At 37.3% G+C, this 16,213-nt stretch overlaps 1 protein-coding gene across 1 annotated transcript in view; it reads right to left on the minus strand.

Annotated features, from left to right (window-relative positions):
- Positions 1 to 7,182: 7,182 nt before the first annotated feature.
- The window catches only part of LOC117410956 (scavenger receptor class A member 5-like), a 78,997-nt gene continuing 69,966 nt past the window's right edge, over positions 7,183 to 16,213 (minus strand). Inside the window, exon 9 of the mRNA XM_034017930.3 lies at positions 7,183 to 9,176. Within this exon, the coding sequence (XP_033873821.2) occupies positions 9,043 to 9,176 (134 nt within the window). The 3' untranslated portion in view covers positions 7,183 to 9,042. The remainder of the gene's footprint in view (positions 9,177 to 16,213) is intronic.

The following is a 16,213-nucleotide window of genomic DNA, read 5'->3' on the forward strand; positions in this document are numbered from 1 at the left end:
GCTGTGTAGAATTTGGATCTTAAAATAAGGTGGGTGCACAAAGGCTGGAATGTCCTTTTAAAGGCTCTGCCAATCTCATTTCCAAAAAGTTCAGATTCCCTTAACATCTGATATTCTGCTGTAACTGTTTTGAAAGGAACTGCTAGTGAAATTTGAATGTGCATCCTGTTATTTTTACGTGGTTAGTATATCTTTGTATGAATCACGAGTATGAATTTAAGATCTGCTACTGCTTGTCATTAGCTATGTTTCCATCAATAAGAGGAACAAATGGGGACTCCAGACTGGGGAGAAGCAATCATGTCTGTGTGGCACAAAGTTTCAATACCCCTGAAATAGTAAAGCTTCTTGAACCCTTTGCAGTACTTCATAATCAATTGGTAGTAAATAAAACATGTACATTTAATCTATAAAAGACAAATACACACACTTGCTGGATTTGAACCAGGATGAGGCCCAATATTTGCACTAACATGCAACACGCTACCACTCCTTCCTGCAATTGCACATCAAACAGTTCATATGATACAACCTTCAAAAGTGAACAATGTCACGTTAGGCTATTGTATTTATTTGGAGGTAAATATTATAATCAAGATGTTTTTACTATGCAATCTTACTAAAATATATGCTCCCTAATAGGAGTTCCCATCAGGTTAACATTAATTGTGAGGGGACAATTTCAGATGCGCTTTCATTTTGTGTATAAAAATATTACAGAAAACTATGCTTTTCAGCTTGCCCTAAACAGCGCGCTGTGGGCACTGTGTTGGAAATTGGACACTCTAGGCAAAATCATTACGTTTCATTATCGTCAATGTCTGAAACGTCAAAGGATTCCTAAAAGGAACGCTCACAGGTCACATGCAATGGTTCAACTGAACCAAATGAACCTTTGCTTCATGACACTTTGCCTCACTTGGTTCCTGTAAAGTGGAACCAGCTGAAGCTTCATTCCCATGTGAGTATTTGGAGCAGCTGGGAATAAACTCAAATATTTAATTGAGTATGCACAGAGTGAGGGATTGCCAGATCATAGATCATTTCAAAATTAACAGTCCACATTGGACAACATTTTTAATACACTTGCAGAAGGTTCTTGCCAAACAGTTGTATTTACTATGAGAGGTGGACAATAATGAAAATAATCAATCAAATCTTTGTCATGAAGCCTGCATACAGTATACAATATGTGTGCTTGCCTACCATATCTTCTATTACCAACAGTACAGGTCTCCACTGTATTTTGTATGTTGTGCTAAAGCATGGTCCCGCAGATCTGTCTATTTAATTGCAGTATAACATCAAAAGAGTTAAAAGAGCCTTCACCCATGTCCATTTTTACTGGGACAAATTGCATTTTTTTTTTCTTTTGAATGTTATTTAGGTTGATGGAATTTATAAATCGGAGCTTAATTGCAACCCGTTATTCCTTTTTTTTGTTGGGTTATGAATTTTGGTCACAGTGGATTGTCAGCTTTGAAGGCTGAAGTCTTCTCAGTTTTCTTTACAGAAAAATATACACAGAGGAGATGGAGCAGTTACATCTGCATGGCCCAGTGTCAACAGTGGTGGTTCAGTCATAGGAGCCACTGAGTGCTAAATTGACACCACCAAACCACTTGTGAAATCCATAGTTAAAAGTGCATAAAATAACCACCTGAACTAAAGTCCCCTAGTCCACCAAGCTCAGTTTTATAGAAAATGTGCAACTGCTAAACTAGTCCATACACAATAAACACGGTATCGATGGCTGCCTTTGAAGAATAATCCTCATGAAACCAAAGCCATTCATCCAAAATTCATATACAGCTTTCTTTTATTTAAAGAATGTTGTTATGAGATTTTCACAGCATCTTGTAATCCTTTCTAATAACAACTACATTAGCTTGCCCTTCACCTTGGATGTATCCTTGACCTGGAAATTACCAAGCATCTGTTCCTTGTTAAAACTCCTTGGATGGCCTCCATTATGCAACATAATAATAATAATAATAATAATAATAATAATAAACTTTATTTTGTATAACACCCTTAAAAGCAGTCATCTCAGAGCGCTTCACAATTAATAGTACAGCAATAAATAAACAGATTATACATAAAAAAGCAAAAGGAAATAAAACAATCAAAAAAATCATAAAAACGCCTTTCTAAAAAAGTAAGTCTTTAAATTAAATTAACAGTCAAAGCAGCTGAGTCCCTGATCTCTAGTGGAATAGAGTTCCATAATTTGGGGTCATAGCAACAGAAGGCCCTGTCGCCCATAGAGCGCAGGCGAGCAGGCGGGACACACAGCAGTCTGAGATCAGCAGAGCGGAGGTTGCGAGTGGGAGTGTAAAAAGATAAAAGATCTGACAGGTAAGTCGGAGCTAGCCCATGAAGAGCCTTATATGTCAGCATTAAAATTTTAAAATCAATTCTAAACCTGATAGGCAGCCAGTGCAAGGCCTCCAAGACAGGAGTGATGTGATCTCTTGAGCGGGACCGAGACAAAATTCTGGCTGCAGAGTTCTGAACAAATTTAATTTTAGTGAGGATGCTATTAGACACCCCAGCGAGCAGGGCGTTACTGTAATCGATCCTGGAGAAAACAAAAGCATGAACCAGTTTTTCAGCTGTAGGTAGAGAAAGTATGGGACGCAGTCTGGCAATATTTCTAAGGTGAAAAAAAGAAACCTTGACAATATTCAGTACATGCGATTCAAAAGTTAACCCAGGATCGAAAATCACACCCATTTGTTGTCAAAAGTTGTTGTCAAAAGTTTACATACCCATATGGAAATTTATAATTTCTAGAAATCTCTCGAAAACAAATAATTGTAGGAAAAAAAAATTATAGTAAAAGTTTTGCTTTTGTGGATGAGGAAAGGAAGTTACAAGAAATCGATATCTACAATTATTTATTTCAGCAATTTTTTTTGCAAAGCTCCAAAAATGCTAATTCAAAAGTATTCATAACCTCACAAGGAAAATGAAATGAATAGCTAATTGAGGCACCTTTAGTAATAATAACCTCTTTTAAATGATTAGGATATTTGTCAATGAGCTTTTGGCATGATTCTTTAGATTTTTTACCATTCTTCAAGGCAAAATGGTTCCAGTTCATTCAAATTCCGAGGACTTCTCTTGTGCACAGCCTTCGTCAACTCATACCAAAGATTCTCAATCGGATTTAGATCGGGACTTTGACAAGGCCATTCCAGGAACCTTGATTTTATTCTTCTTTAACCACTCTGAAGAAGATTTTGATGTGTGCTTTGGATTGTTGTCATGTTGGAAAGCCCAGTTGTGCTTTAAACCAAGTTTTGTAGCACAGGGTTTCAGATGATTGGGCAATATCTTTTGGTATGCTATGGAATCCATTTTCACTATGTACTGGAACTAAATTTCCTGTGCCATTAGAGGAAAAACAGCCCCATAGAAGGATATTACCACCTCCATGCTTGTAACAATTGTAAGTTGCCCTGGATAAGGGCATCTGCTAAGAAAGAAAGAAATAATAATAATAAAAGACTTTTCCTAAAATTGTTTGTTTTTGTTTAAAATTTGTAGAAATTATACATTTCCATTGGGGTATGTAAACTTTTGACCACAACTGTGTATATAACAAAGATATATATATATATATATATATATATATATATATATATATATATATATATATATATATATATATATATATATATATATATCTCAAAGATATAAATATATATTTACAAACCATGATCACACCTACATCATATAACTGTATGAATTACTTTCAGATGCTCAAGAGGTTTGGCAGTAAATTATGGTTAATAGTTCCACCCATTACATTGACCAAGACCAAATGTTACTAGTGGGTAATTCATATTACCCTGTAACCTTATCATCCATAAGTCAAACACCCAAGTGTTTTCATGTCTCAAAAAGCTACAGTATTTATACAGGCTAAAAGACTGCTGGGACAGAACTGGTACCTGCAAGGTATCATTTATTCAGTATTTACTCAAAGCAGCAAAGAGTCTCTACCTCTTCCATAAGCTTCACTATAGTGTCCTCATTTGGATATTGGACAGCAGCTGAATATCTTTTGGAAAGTTAGACAGCCAGTAATAACATGGATTAATATCTCTTTTATCAGTATTTGGTAATTACTTCACTGAGTTCCATTGTTTACCTCAGTATTAGTGTTTCACAGCACCTTTCAGGTTTTATTTGGTCTGTTATTGTTCATTTAAATTAATTTAAATAGCTTCAGCAGTGAAAAGATGGGGGCATTATGTTAACTCTTTCTCAGTTTGATAGCCAAGCAGGGAATGGCTAATTGGGTGTTGATTCAAGGTGTATTCAGGGGGACATCAATGGATCACGAAGGGAGCCCCAAAGGGAAAGTATCAGATATACATATTTTACTAGACTTGACCAAATAGCTGGCTAAAAGGTGAGATTCTAAAAGCAATTATTAACAGTGTCATGCACACAAGACAGATATCTTGAACCTAACTATCCCTAATACAAGACTGAATTGCAAATACCAATTAATAATGAAAGCCACAAATTGAAAGACACTTGTAGTGGCTCTAGCAGCTCAAAGGACAACCCCCTGCTACTGCACTCTGACAGTGGTTGAGTGCTGGCCTCACACGCAGGCCCTGTGAAGCATGGGAGCTCTGATGTCCAAACCAGAAGTTTCAGCACTGTGTTCGGTATGATGTAAAGCAGCAAAACCCAAAGCCAGGTTGCAAAGAATTGCTGACGCTTGCTAGTCTTCAGTGACAAAACCATTTTGTGTGCAGAACTGCAATTACCTTTGTCACATGCGACCCTCAAACCCCTTCTCTCTTGTATAAGTTAATAGTTTATTTTGAATGGAAGGCCTAAGCAGCCAGAGTATATGGTCTGGCTGCCATAACCAACTTCATTTCTCATGGGGTTCCCCACTGATGATATAGAAGAAACTGAGGCTTGGAAAACCTCTGACATGAAAAATAGTGAGTTCTATTTGCATGAAATGCATGAACAAAATAGTTATCAGTCCAGAACCATTACTCCCTGTGGGAAACTCTCTCTGAAAAGAGGGACATATTTGCAGACATCCAGATTAATATGTTGATGTCAGAGGTGTAGAACTGGGCTGCCACTAGCAGAACCAATACCGTGCCCCACATGTTCCCATATTGTAAAGCATTGTAGAATAACGTTTGAATGTAATGATCTACAAGGATTCTCCTTTTCTCATTTAAATCTTAAATCAGACAATGTTAGATGGACACATTTGGGAAAACTAGAATGCAAAGATGGGAAACCTGCTACTAGAGTTCATGTACCCTGCAGGTATCAGGTACTTGAGACTGTAACACACACTTGTGATGCTCAGTGTTGGATTCCTGACCCCATGATTGCTTTTAATGAGCCTTTCAGAGCAGAGCCAGAAAACGATTGTCAGCCCTGCTGGGAGTACTCCGATATCTGGTAAGTGAACTAGTTACTGTGGTAAAGCCATTGGAAGAAAAGTAACTGTTAAAGGCAAGAATATCATTGTAAAAACTGTACTAATTTAGATTATGCTGAACAGCTATAAGCAGAAATATTATTGCAAATAACTCTGTGTTAGATTAGTGATGTGCTCAGTGAACCATAAATCGCTGACATGATTCAACAACATTGTAAAGCCCATTGGAATGCTCATGTAGCCAAATTCCTTATTAGCAGTTGCAACTTAGGGGCCCCTCGCGTTTATATTCTTATCTTCTGAGAGTACTAGGATTCTCATGGTACAAGAAAATATGTTTTAACAACCAAGACGGAACTTGCTGAAGGTTCTTTAACTGTAAGACAGGCAGAATTCTTATCTTTGGGTTGTGGTGCTGAATTATGAAACTGTATATACAAACCTTTACTGTTTTTTTTTGTTTGTTTTTCAACTGTTTCCCCTGTAAAGTGAGTGATCAAGCTAGCGGGCAGGAGGTTGGCACTTGTTAGAGAAAATATACTTAAGGTAATAATGCATTACAATTGACAATCTAAATTATCAGGAGTTTTTTTTAGTCTCGTTGGGAGACGGGAGATTCACGCTCTATATCTGGAGTCTCCTGACAAAATTGGGAGGCTTGGCAGGTATGCATATGTAAACTGTTTATTTATTTATTTATTTATTTATTTATTTATTTATTTATTATTGGTTTGTTTTGTTCTTTGAATAAAATGTGCGTTATATTTTGCTATTAAACTCTTTCGCGTCATTTATTTTTTTTAGATTCTACAGATTTTTTTTAAGTATTACTGTGCAAAACAGCCACTATAAGATCATTACCTTTATTAAAACTAATGCCCATAAATTAATCAATCAGAAATGTTAATTGAGTGACAGCCCTAAAATAAATACATAAATAAATAAAAACAATACATCAACTGTTTTGATTATTTATACTGATTAACACGGTTTTATTCCTATGAGAAAATGTGTGTTTCCCTTTGCTCTTTGCTTCAAAATAGGGCCTACAGTAGTTTTAATGATACATGTGATATTTTACCCAGGATCTGAATATTAAAAAGTGCAGTAAATTAAAGAGGTAATTGTCTATTTTACCGATATGCTGTATGGTACCCTTTCTGTTATTGCTTGAATACCTTTCATGCAGCATCGTAACCAGAGCTGACATTCTACCGGGGTCAAACTCAGGTTTCAAGCTATAGCTGGCAGTATTTATATGACTGTTTGGTATTTACTATTCAACTTTCAAATCTATGTTAAACTGCAAACCAACAGAGAGAATTAAGGAGTCTTTTGTACTTTACCAGAATTTTTACATGAGCATCAGCATTGACGATGCAAGAAAACAACCGAGGACACAACCTCTGTGTCCTCATAGCTAGTTACCACCATGCTTCCATGTGTCTGATTTCATTATACTCTGTAGCAGACTCACATCACACAGTACATTTTGGTCATCATGAACTACCTTGGTTATATAATGTATGTATATAGCTTGTGCATCAGCTTAAATCACTTTCTGTACTGCCCGTTCTGTATTGTGATTTGGAGTTTGCCTTATTCTGAAAACCTATTTTATTAATTTGCATTTGTGTCAGCTGTGTTGTTCATAGCCTCTCTAGAGCCTGTAGATTTGAGTGATCTTGTTTAAGAAGTTCATTATCTGCTCAGTATTGATAGTTTTGAAATCCTCACAGTAAACAATGCACATGTATAAACACAGATATATTTTATTTGTCATTAAAAAAGTACATATAAAAGTTAACATATGAATAAAATCATCTGCATTATGCATCCGCATTATTCTCATATTGTCAAAATAACATATAAAAAACTCTCACAGAAATATACGGTCTACTATTAAGGTCTCTGGAGTGAAATACAGCATGTTAGACCTAATTATGATTCCTCCCAAGTCAGAACAATTAATGTATATGATGTTTTTGGCCAGTGTGGGGTAAACCAAATTTAATGTATGCTAATTTAATCTCATTCAAAGGAGAAAGAAAAACAACTGTTGCACATTACTAATTAGTGTAAGTGCATGGTTTAATCTGGGTCCTATATGTTTGTGGAAATAAACAGAATACATTATACTACCTAAATTGAAAACATTCTAATTAGACATCTGTCATACTCAGATAGATATAAACCTATTATCAGAATTTGTTTTTATACACAATAATATTATTACCTTATGAATGTATTTGATGGTTTCTATTGAGTTGCAGTGTCCAATACTTTGGCTTGTGTTGTCATGACAAACTTCATGCAGCAGCAAAGGTCATCCAAAATGAACTAGACAGCATTCAGAACTGGGCAGACACATGGCAAATGACATTTAATAGAGAAAAGTGTAAGGTACTGCATGCAGGCAATAAAAAAGTGCATTATAAATATCATATGGTGTGGAGTAGTGGTTAGGGCTCTGGACTCTTGACCGGAGGGTTGTGGGTTCAATCCCAGGTGGGGGACACTGCTGCTGTACCCTTGAGCAAGGTACTTTACCTAGATTGCTCCAGTAAAAACCCAACTGTATAAATGGGTCACTGTATGTAAAAATAATGTGTCAAAAATAATGTAATTGTATGTAAAAATAATGTGATATCTTGTAACAATTGTAAGTCGCCCTGGATAAGGGCGTCTGCTAATAAATAAATAATAATAATATTGTAGATACTGAAATTGAAGAAGGAATCTACGAAAAATACCTAGGAGTTTATGTTGACTTAGAAATGTCTTCATCTAGACAATGTGGGGAAGCTATAAAAAAGGCCAACAAGATGCTCAGATATATAGTGAAAAGTGTTGAATTTAAATTAGGGGAAGTAATGTTAAAACTTTACAATGCATTAGTAAGACCTCATCTAGAATACTGTGTTCAGTTCTGGTCACCTCACTACAAAAAGGATATTGCTGCTCAGAAAGAGTGCAAAAAAGAGCAACCATAATTATTCTGGGTTTAAAAGGCATGTCGTATGCAGACAGGCTAAAAGAAATGAATCTATTCAGTCTTGAACAAAGAAGACTATGCGACAATCTAATTCAAGCATTCAAAATTTTAAAAGGTATTGACAATGTCGACGTGAAAAAAGAAACAAGGACCAGGGGTCACAAGTGGAGATTAGATAAAGGGCATTCAGAACAGAAAATAGGAGGTACTTTTTTTACACAGAGAATTGTGGGAATCTGGAACCAACTCCCCAGTAATGTTGTTGAAGCTGACACCCTGAGATCCTTCAAGAAGCTGCTTGATGAGATTCTGGGATCAATAAGCTACTAACAACCAAACAAGTAAGAAGGGCTGAATGGCCTCCTCTTGTTTGTAGTATGAAATGAGCTCACACCTAATGGGATTATTTTCCTGGTTAAATGAATATATGCATAACATTGTTTGTGGACTATCCAAAGTCACCATTTTGGATGTTTATGGATAAGAGGAAATATAAAAAAAAAAAAAAAAAAAAAAAAAATAGTCTTGCTGGAGTTGATGCTTAATTGGCTATATCCATGTATTATTTGTTATGACATTTGCTTTCTCTTTCCTCTCTTGTACAGCATTCCTGCTATGGGTTGCAGGTAACGCCAGCGTCCTCCACATGTCCACAGTTAGTCTTTCCCCAGCCTGCGAATCTGCACTGAAGGATCGTTTCTTCTGTCCCTGTGCAGGCAATGTCATCCATCCAAATGAATCCAGAGCCTGAAACAACAAATAATACTATTAAGTACTATTGCTGTTTTTGTAAAAAAAAAAAAGCAACACAAAAATACAATTCCGGTCCTGGGCGGCCGGTGTCCCTCCTGGCTTTTGTTCCAGCTTTGCCCAAAATTACTTAATTGGACCAATTATTACAAGGCATAAGGGGTAGACATGAGTTCCATTCCCTACCTGCTTTAATGTGTATTATCACATATTTACTAGGTCTTACTCAACTTTACACTGCTTTTACTGCGTTACTCAAGAGTAAACTTCTATAAGGGTTATGTCACAAAAGCAATAACACACACAGGGGACCAGATTCTCAAAGCTGTTGTAAATGAGCCTTGCGGCTCGGGTTCGTTTTGCCCTTTAAAATACCGACCAGACACAGAGATGAAGGGTTTGAAAGCGCTTTTGCGCTAAATTTTAATGCAAATCACGAACACAAAATACCCACAAACAAAATAAACACCTAGCTCTGTACGAGCACTAACTAACACACAGGAACACCCTGACTACACGTGGGACAGCTAGGCTGTTTCCCCATTAAACAATAAACAACAAAAACCACACAGGTTTAATACAGCACCTTTTTTTTCCTAACGACTGCCAGGACGCAGAGTACAACTTTCTGCCTCCTTCTTCTCAGCAGCCCCCGAGCAAACTGACTGCTTTTCTTTTATACCCTGCACCTGTCTCCAATTTAATAATACTCATTTAAGCAATAAAACAATTAACAAAGTCCATTAAACAATACAGCAAAACAATCAAACAATTAAACAAATGTGCATTTCCCCAAACTACCAAAAACCATACATTTTACTGCGGGGATGATTCCAATCCCATCCCCACTGTGCTACACTGTTTACTCCCAGTTGTTATCAATGGGATGTAGCCCAGTGTCTGCACTGGGTCTAAAAACCCACATTACAACCCAGCACAGTTGTACTGTTTCCTGTAAAGGTCACAAGAAAGATCAGTGCATCATTATAACAGGGTGCTCTGCTGCATGTTTCTATTGAAATATTTTCAGTATATTCTGTTAATAAAATACAGACTTCTGGCTTTGGTCCTGATAGTTCCAAGGTTAGAACACCCTGTTCAGCAGGTGCGGACTGGCCATCGGGAAGTGCGGGACAATCCCTGGTGGGCCGCTGGTCTACATTTGATTCATAATTATTATTTTTTTCTTCTTCCCATTACATGCTGAGAATTACGCTGTTATTAACTTGGCAGTCTCGCTCTCTCGCACGCGCGCACACATCATCACACCAGTCATCTCTTGGGTAGATCCAATATCGCAATATCTAAGGGGGGGCGAGGAGTGGCCACTCCCTGATTGCACTTGCCCGGATACAACGTGATTGGTCAGCCAGATTTCGTCTTTCGTTTGAACATCTTGTATTGATAGTGGATGATAGCGATGGGCAGTTTGATTCTTTTTTGTGACTCAAGTCATTTGATTCAGTTCAGTTTGGTGAATCGATTCATTTTTTTCATTTGATTCACTGATTCAATGACACAAAACCAATCAATGTAGATCGCATTAAGATTGTTTACGTTGGTTTATTTGAACCGGAAAGAACGATTCGTTCGCGAACTGCACATCACTAGTGGATGAGTGTCAGTGTAAAAAATGGAGAGAAAAAGAAAAGGTGGGGCATAAAAGAATAGAGACAAACGGCAACGGTCTCTCGAGGCAGATGCCGCAAAATGCACAAAAATAACGGACATGTTCCGCAGACTGGCTGGTAGTAGGGAGAGCGAGGGAGGTCTGGATGCCAGTGTTAATCAGCTGCCTCAGCCTAGGGAGCCCACTGAACAGAAGATGACGCTGTGGCAGGGTCGAGCACAGCAGGTACAAGCAGTAGAGTTTATGGTTACATTAAAATAGATTAAAGACTGGGCTGCGCCTCGTACCTAATAATGCCTTGGCTGTGACTTATTGCTTTTATAAAACGGCTACACCAATATTTGTAACGTTAGTCACTTTTTGAGATCTAGTCAGCTATGTATAGCTATGCTAAGCTCCGCTAGCAAATCGACTAGCCGTCCTGTGCTAGCTAGCTAGCTAGCTGGGTTACTAAAAAAAAGAAATTAGCTCAGACATTTCACAGGTCGCGTCTCTCTCTCTCTCTCTCCACCATTTAGCTGAGCCGAGCTGATGGTGGTATTAGCCAATTTTTATTTGTAAAACCATAGCATGACATGCCATTTGGCTATAGTATTGCCCCCTACTGGACACTTGCAGCGTAGATTTCACATTGCATGTATTGTATCACACTAACAAAATCCCAAATTTTAAAGCAATCGTTTCACATGAATTTGATTGGGTTTGATACCTAGGTCGATGTTGATTAGGTTGTTGCGCAATTTTATGGAACGGTGAGAAGGCCTAACAGTGGCCTATGGTTGAATATAGCACGGCTGGATCGCTGTTTTGACCAATCAGAGAGCTGGACTGGAACTATCCATTTTATAAATCAAACAAGCTATGTTCTTGTGAGTATTCTTTCAAATTATAATAAAGTTTGCTAAAGGTATTAATTAAATTGATTGCTGTTGTTCATTTATGCATATTAAAGCAGATGCAGCTGAGCTTGAGGAGCGAGAGAGGAACAGAATGGATGCTGTTGCAGGGTCCAGTGCAGAGAGAACAACAGCTGAGGAAAGAGAAAGAGAGAGAGAGAATATGCAGGCATTTGAAGTGAATGCAGGGGGGGGGGGGGGGTCAGCTGGTAGCTTTGATTACTTCACACACCCTCAGTCCAAAGAGCTGGACACATTTTTTTGTTATCACCCAAACACAGTGGGACAGACTGAAGATGTCAGCTTGGGATGGATACAGGGTCAGAACAGCAAGTGAGATGCCTGAGGAGGATGGAGACAGTGGAGCATGTGAAGAAGAGCTGGAGCTAGAGAACAAAATGTGCACTTCATGCAAAAACTGTGCCATGTGTTGCTATTTGATTCTATCCCAATACAATTTATTGACTGATGCCTATCATGTAATTGGTTTGGGCTACACATTCCTCCTGACTTTGTCAGTAACGCAAGTAGCATGTGAAAGTTGTTTCTCCACTCTGAAGTTTGTCAAAAATAGACTGAGAAGCACTGTCCCAAGACCACTTGGAAGGGTTAATGCTAATGTCTACAGAGAAAGAGATACTGATGGCCCTAGACAGTGATGGAGTTATTGACAGGATTGCGCAGAAGAGTGCACTGCTGCGACATCTGCTGGCGACGTAAGGTAGGACAGTCTCGTTTACTGTGGATTTGGGTGAAGTAGTTGACTGTATTTTTAGATATAATTAGGGGTTTTGAAACCCTATTGTAATTTTGGGTTGTATTGGCGCTGAGTGCTGCTAATGGTTTCTAGAATTGCTAAATACGAGCCGATGTGTTTAGAATTTACAGGGTTTTTTAAAAGAAAAATTTATTAGGCCTATTGAGAGACCGCAATCTGTGTGAGGTCGGTGATGGTTTATAGAATTGATAAATAAGATGTGTGTTTATACTTTACAGTTTATTATTAGGCCTACTGAGGTTGGTATTGGTGTGCAGAGAATGGTTTCTTTCTACTTGATAAATGGGCTACCCATGTTTATTATTTGCTTACAGTAAATACTAAATAATAGCCTATCAACTGTTGGCAATCTTGTGTTTAAAATAATCTGATATGCAATTAGATTTTAGACCACCGATTACTGTAAACAGAAAATTGTAATTGCATAGAGCAGAGCCATCAATGAAATAATCCGTGGTGCGTAAACTGGACAAACTGGCGATAGAATTTAGCTCTGATACAATGTTGCATTCACTGACCGCAAAGCGGTGGCAGACAGAGAGACATCCGGAGACAAAGAATAATGAATAGAAAAATATTTTGTAGACGGAAAAATCTACGATATTTTCAATAGGATAGCCTATTATTTGTGACTTCTAGATCAAGAAGCCACAACTGCCATAGCCTATACTTTGCCATACCTAAATCGCCCCTAATATGTTTGAAAAACTGGTAGTAGCTATAGCCTACAATTTAGAAAGAAGTTTTACCCTAATTATTATTATTATTATTTTTTTTACCAATACTTCATCATGACGGCGCGCTGCGTGCGCTGACTTCATTATTATTTCGGTATGTTGATTTTGACATAAATGTGGGCCGGTGGACCCGAACTTCCCGGGCCAATTTTTAGTCCCAGTCCGCCCCTGCTGTTCAGCACACTGTGGTTCCGGAGCACAGACATGCTGGAGAGCACGTTGTCTTCAGAAATTGTTTTACAGCTCTGCTCCCTGCGAAAGGAAACACTAGGAGCCAAATGCCACCAGGACAAGAAATTAGACACTGGCGATTGGAACCAAGCCACTGCTGTATTAAATGCATGTAAGGCAGACTTATAGCATCAATGGGAATAATTTGAATATTTTTTTTCTTTCTTCTTAAAGAGTTGTAAACTATGTGCAATGAAAAATATATACAGTGTGTATATATATATATATATATATATATATATATATATATATATATATATAACAACAAGTAGCTTTCGAGTTAAGGTGAGTGAAAGCAATAAATTCAAAAACAAATGGGTTGTAGGGAGATATGCAAATAAAGCATTACAAGAGCCAATCAAATCGCGTGAAAGTTGCCTAACGGTTTCTACATTCACAGCGTTTTAAAAGTCAAAATACAGTAGCTGCATACATGTTTCGCCCTTTTTGGGGCTCATCAGTACAGCGCAACTGTATTTTGACTTCAGAAAGTTCGTTTTTGAATTTATTGCTTTCACTCACCTTACCTCGAAACCTACTTGTTTTTACTTACTCTCCTGAGCCTTTCTGCAAAATATTTATTACAGCAATAACCGGGATTTTAAACTGGTATTCAGTCTCACTTTTACATGAAGTGATGAAAACGTTTGGGTAAAGTGAATCTTCTGCACCTCGATGGGATCATTCGCAAGACAACCCCAAGCCAAACACAATTTCAGCTATCAAAAAAGTAATTTAACCCCAAGCCGATGGGGTCATATTTCGGCTTGGGATCCTAACATACACTGACCTGTTTGCACATACCATGTGGTTAAAGATTTTTTTAATTGCAAGCTTTGTGAAATTTGCAATTAACAAGGTTCATATACAAGCACACAATGGCTTTCGCTGTTGTAATAAAACTGTTACTGTGCAAATTGGATATTATTGATTATTTTTATTATTAACTTTAAATATACAGGGTGATTTCATAGATTGCAGAATATTGTCCGAACATCGCAAAAGATGCATCGTTTATGGATCATATCTTATATGTACAGTGTCAAATATTTTTCCTTTGCAAAACTTGTTTTATGTATCTCCAGTTTTCGCAGTCTGTTTATTTGTACATTTATTAGAAACCGATTCCAAAAATCTCCTTAAATGCACATCGCTAGATAACAAAAGAATAAACTGTGAAATTCAGACGTGTACCGTAAAATGGCAACAAGCATAAGGAACGGCTGCTTCGTTCTGATTGGACTATATTACATTTGCATGACAAACTGGATCGCAGAAATGGCAGTGACATTGCTGTGTAGCAACAAACATTTCTGACTTGATGTGTGTACACGATCTTATAGTGCACAAGTCAGTGAGTACATCTTTTGCACATTGTGTGTAAGTAGTTAATCAACATTTTGAAAGAAGTTTCCTACCTACTTTAAATGTCCATTATGCGGTAACTGATTTCACTTTACACCTCAGAATAACTTCACAATAAAGGATCAGGTACAGGTGTTTATTTTTACTGAGGGAGACTGTATATATTGCTGTAGTAGACTACTGCATTTTCTGTTAATCACAACACTAGTACAGTAGTATTTAACCAATCCGTTCTGCCCGAGGTAGAACTGAACCATTATTACGCAACCCGTCCAATGGCCACAGTGGGATAATGGGTTTCCACCTTTAAATAACCCAGAATAAGAGATGAGAGACTTTTGGCATTGCTGGTGGGTTTGCTTTTGCTTTGTGCTGTTTGTATTCTCCATGCATCATGTAAGAATACTCAGGAGTAGTTTGCGTTTTGTTTTCTTTTGAACGTTTTTATCTGTAGCATATTGTTTGTATTTGGCATTAACTATATTTACATGGGCTTTCGTTCCAAGAGTCAGATGGCCCAGAACACGGAAAGGTTATCCAGAAATAATCATTTCTATTTAATATATTATTATTATTATTATTATTATTATTATTATTATTATTATTATTATTATTTGTTTATTTAGCAGACGCCTTTATCCAAGGCGACTTACTATACCTTACTGCATTTGTTATCTTTTTTTTTAGCAGGAAGTACACTGTTTATATTGTTTTTAAGATGCTGTAATATTTGCCCCATGTTAAATATCAATTGAAATGTAAAATAAACAAACAAACAAAAAAAAACATTTGGCTCAAAGGCTGTAGTTCAAGTTTCTAAAATGCTACCACTAAGGTGTTTAGCCTTATTTCTAGTATTGTTTTCTGTCACCTGAAATGTGTATTGTTTCCATAAAACCAGGGTGAGTGCAAATAATTTCCCCTAGGGTTTTAATTCTTACAAGTGAAATTAGTTGTATGGTCTTAAATAAATCCTCAGTGGACCGTACTGCACACATCACAAAATAACCACACTATTTGGTAGGCAGCCTCAAAATGAGATTTGGATTACCATGGAGACTGAACTACTCTCACCCCAAGATGGAGATCCCTCCTCAGCTCTGAGGATTAATAGAGAAGACTTTGATTAAGTTTTGGAGGCCTTTTATCTCCAACACGTTCTGTAGGTTTGTGACAGGGTACCCCCACCCCTGTATTTATTTATATTATTTTGTATTACTATTATTATAATGTACTGGTTGGTGTTTATTTAAAACAATGTTTTAAATTTTAGGTTTAGGTTTTAATTCCCCATCCAGCTAATCTTGTGAGAATGCGTCGTCGGCAGCTAACGATTTATTGACAAACTGGCTGTCGAATACGCATATCAGAAATCCTGTGCAGAATGTGGTCGAGGG

This window comes from Acipenser ruthenus, chromosome 6 (assembly GCF_902713425.1).
Source record: "Acipenser ruthenus chromosome 6, fAciRut3.2 maternal haplotype, whole genome shotgun sequence".
NCBI lineage: Eukaryota > Metazoa > Chordata > Actinopteri > Acipenseriformes > Acipenseridae > Acipenser > Acipenser ruthenus.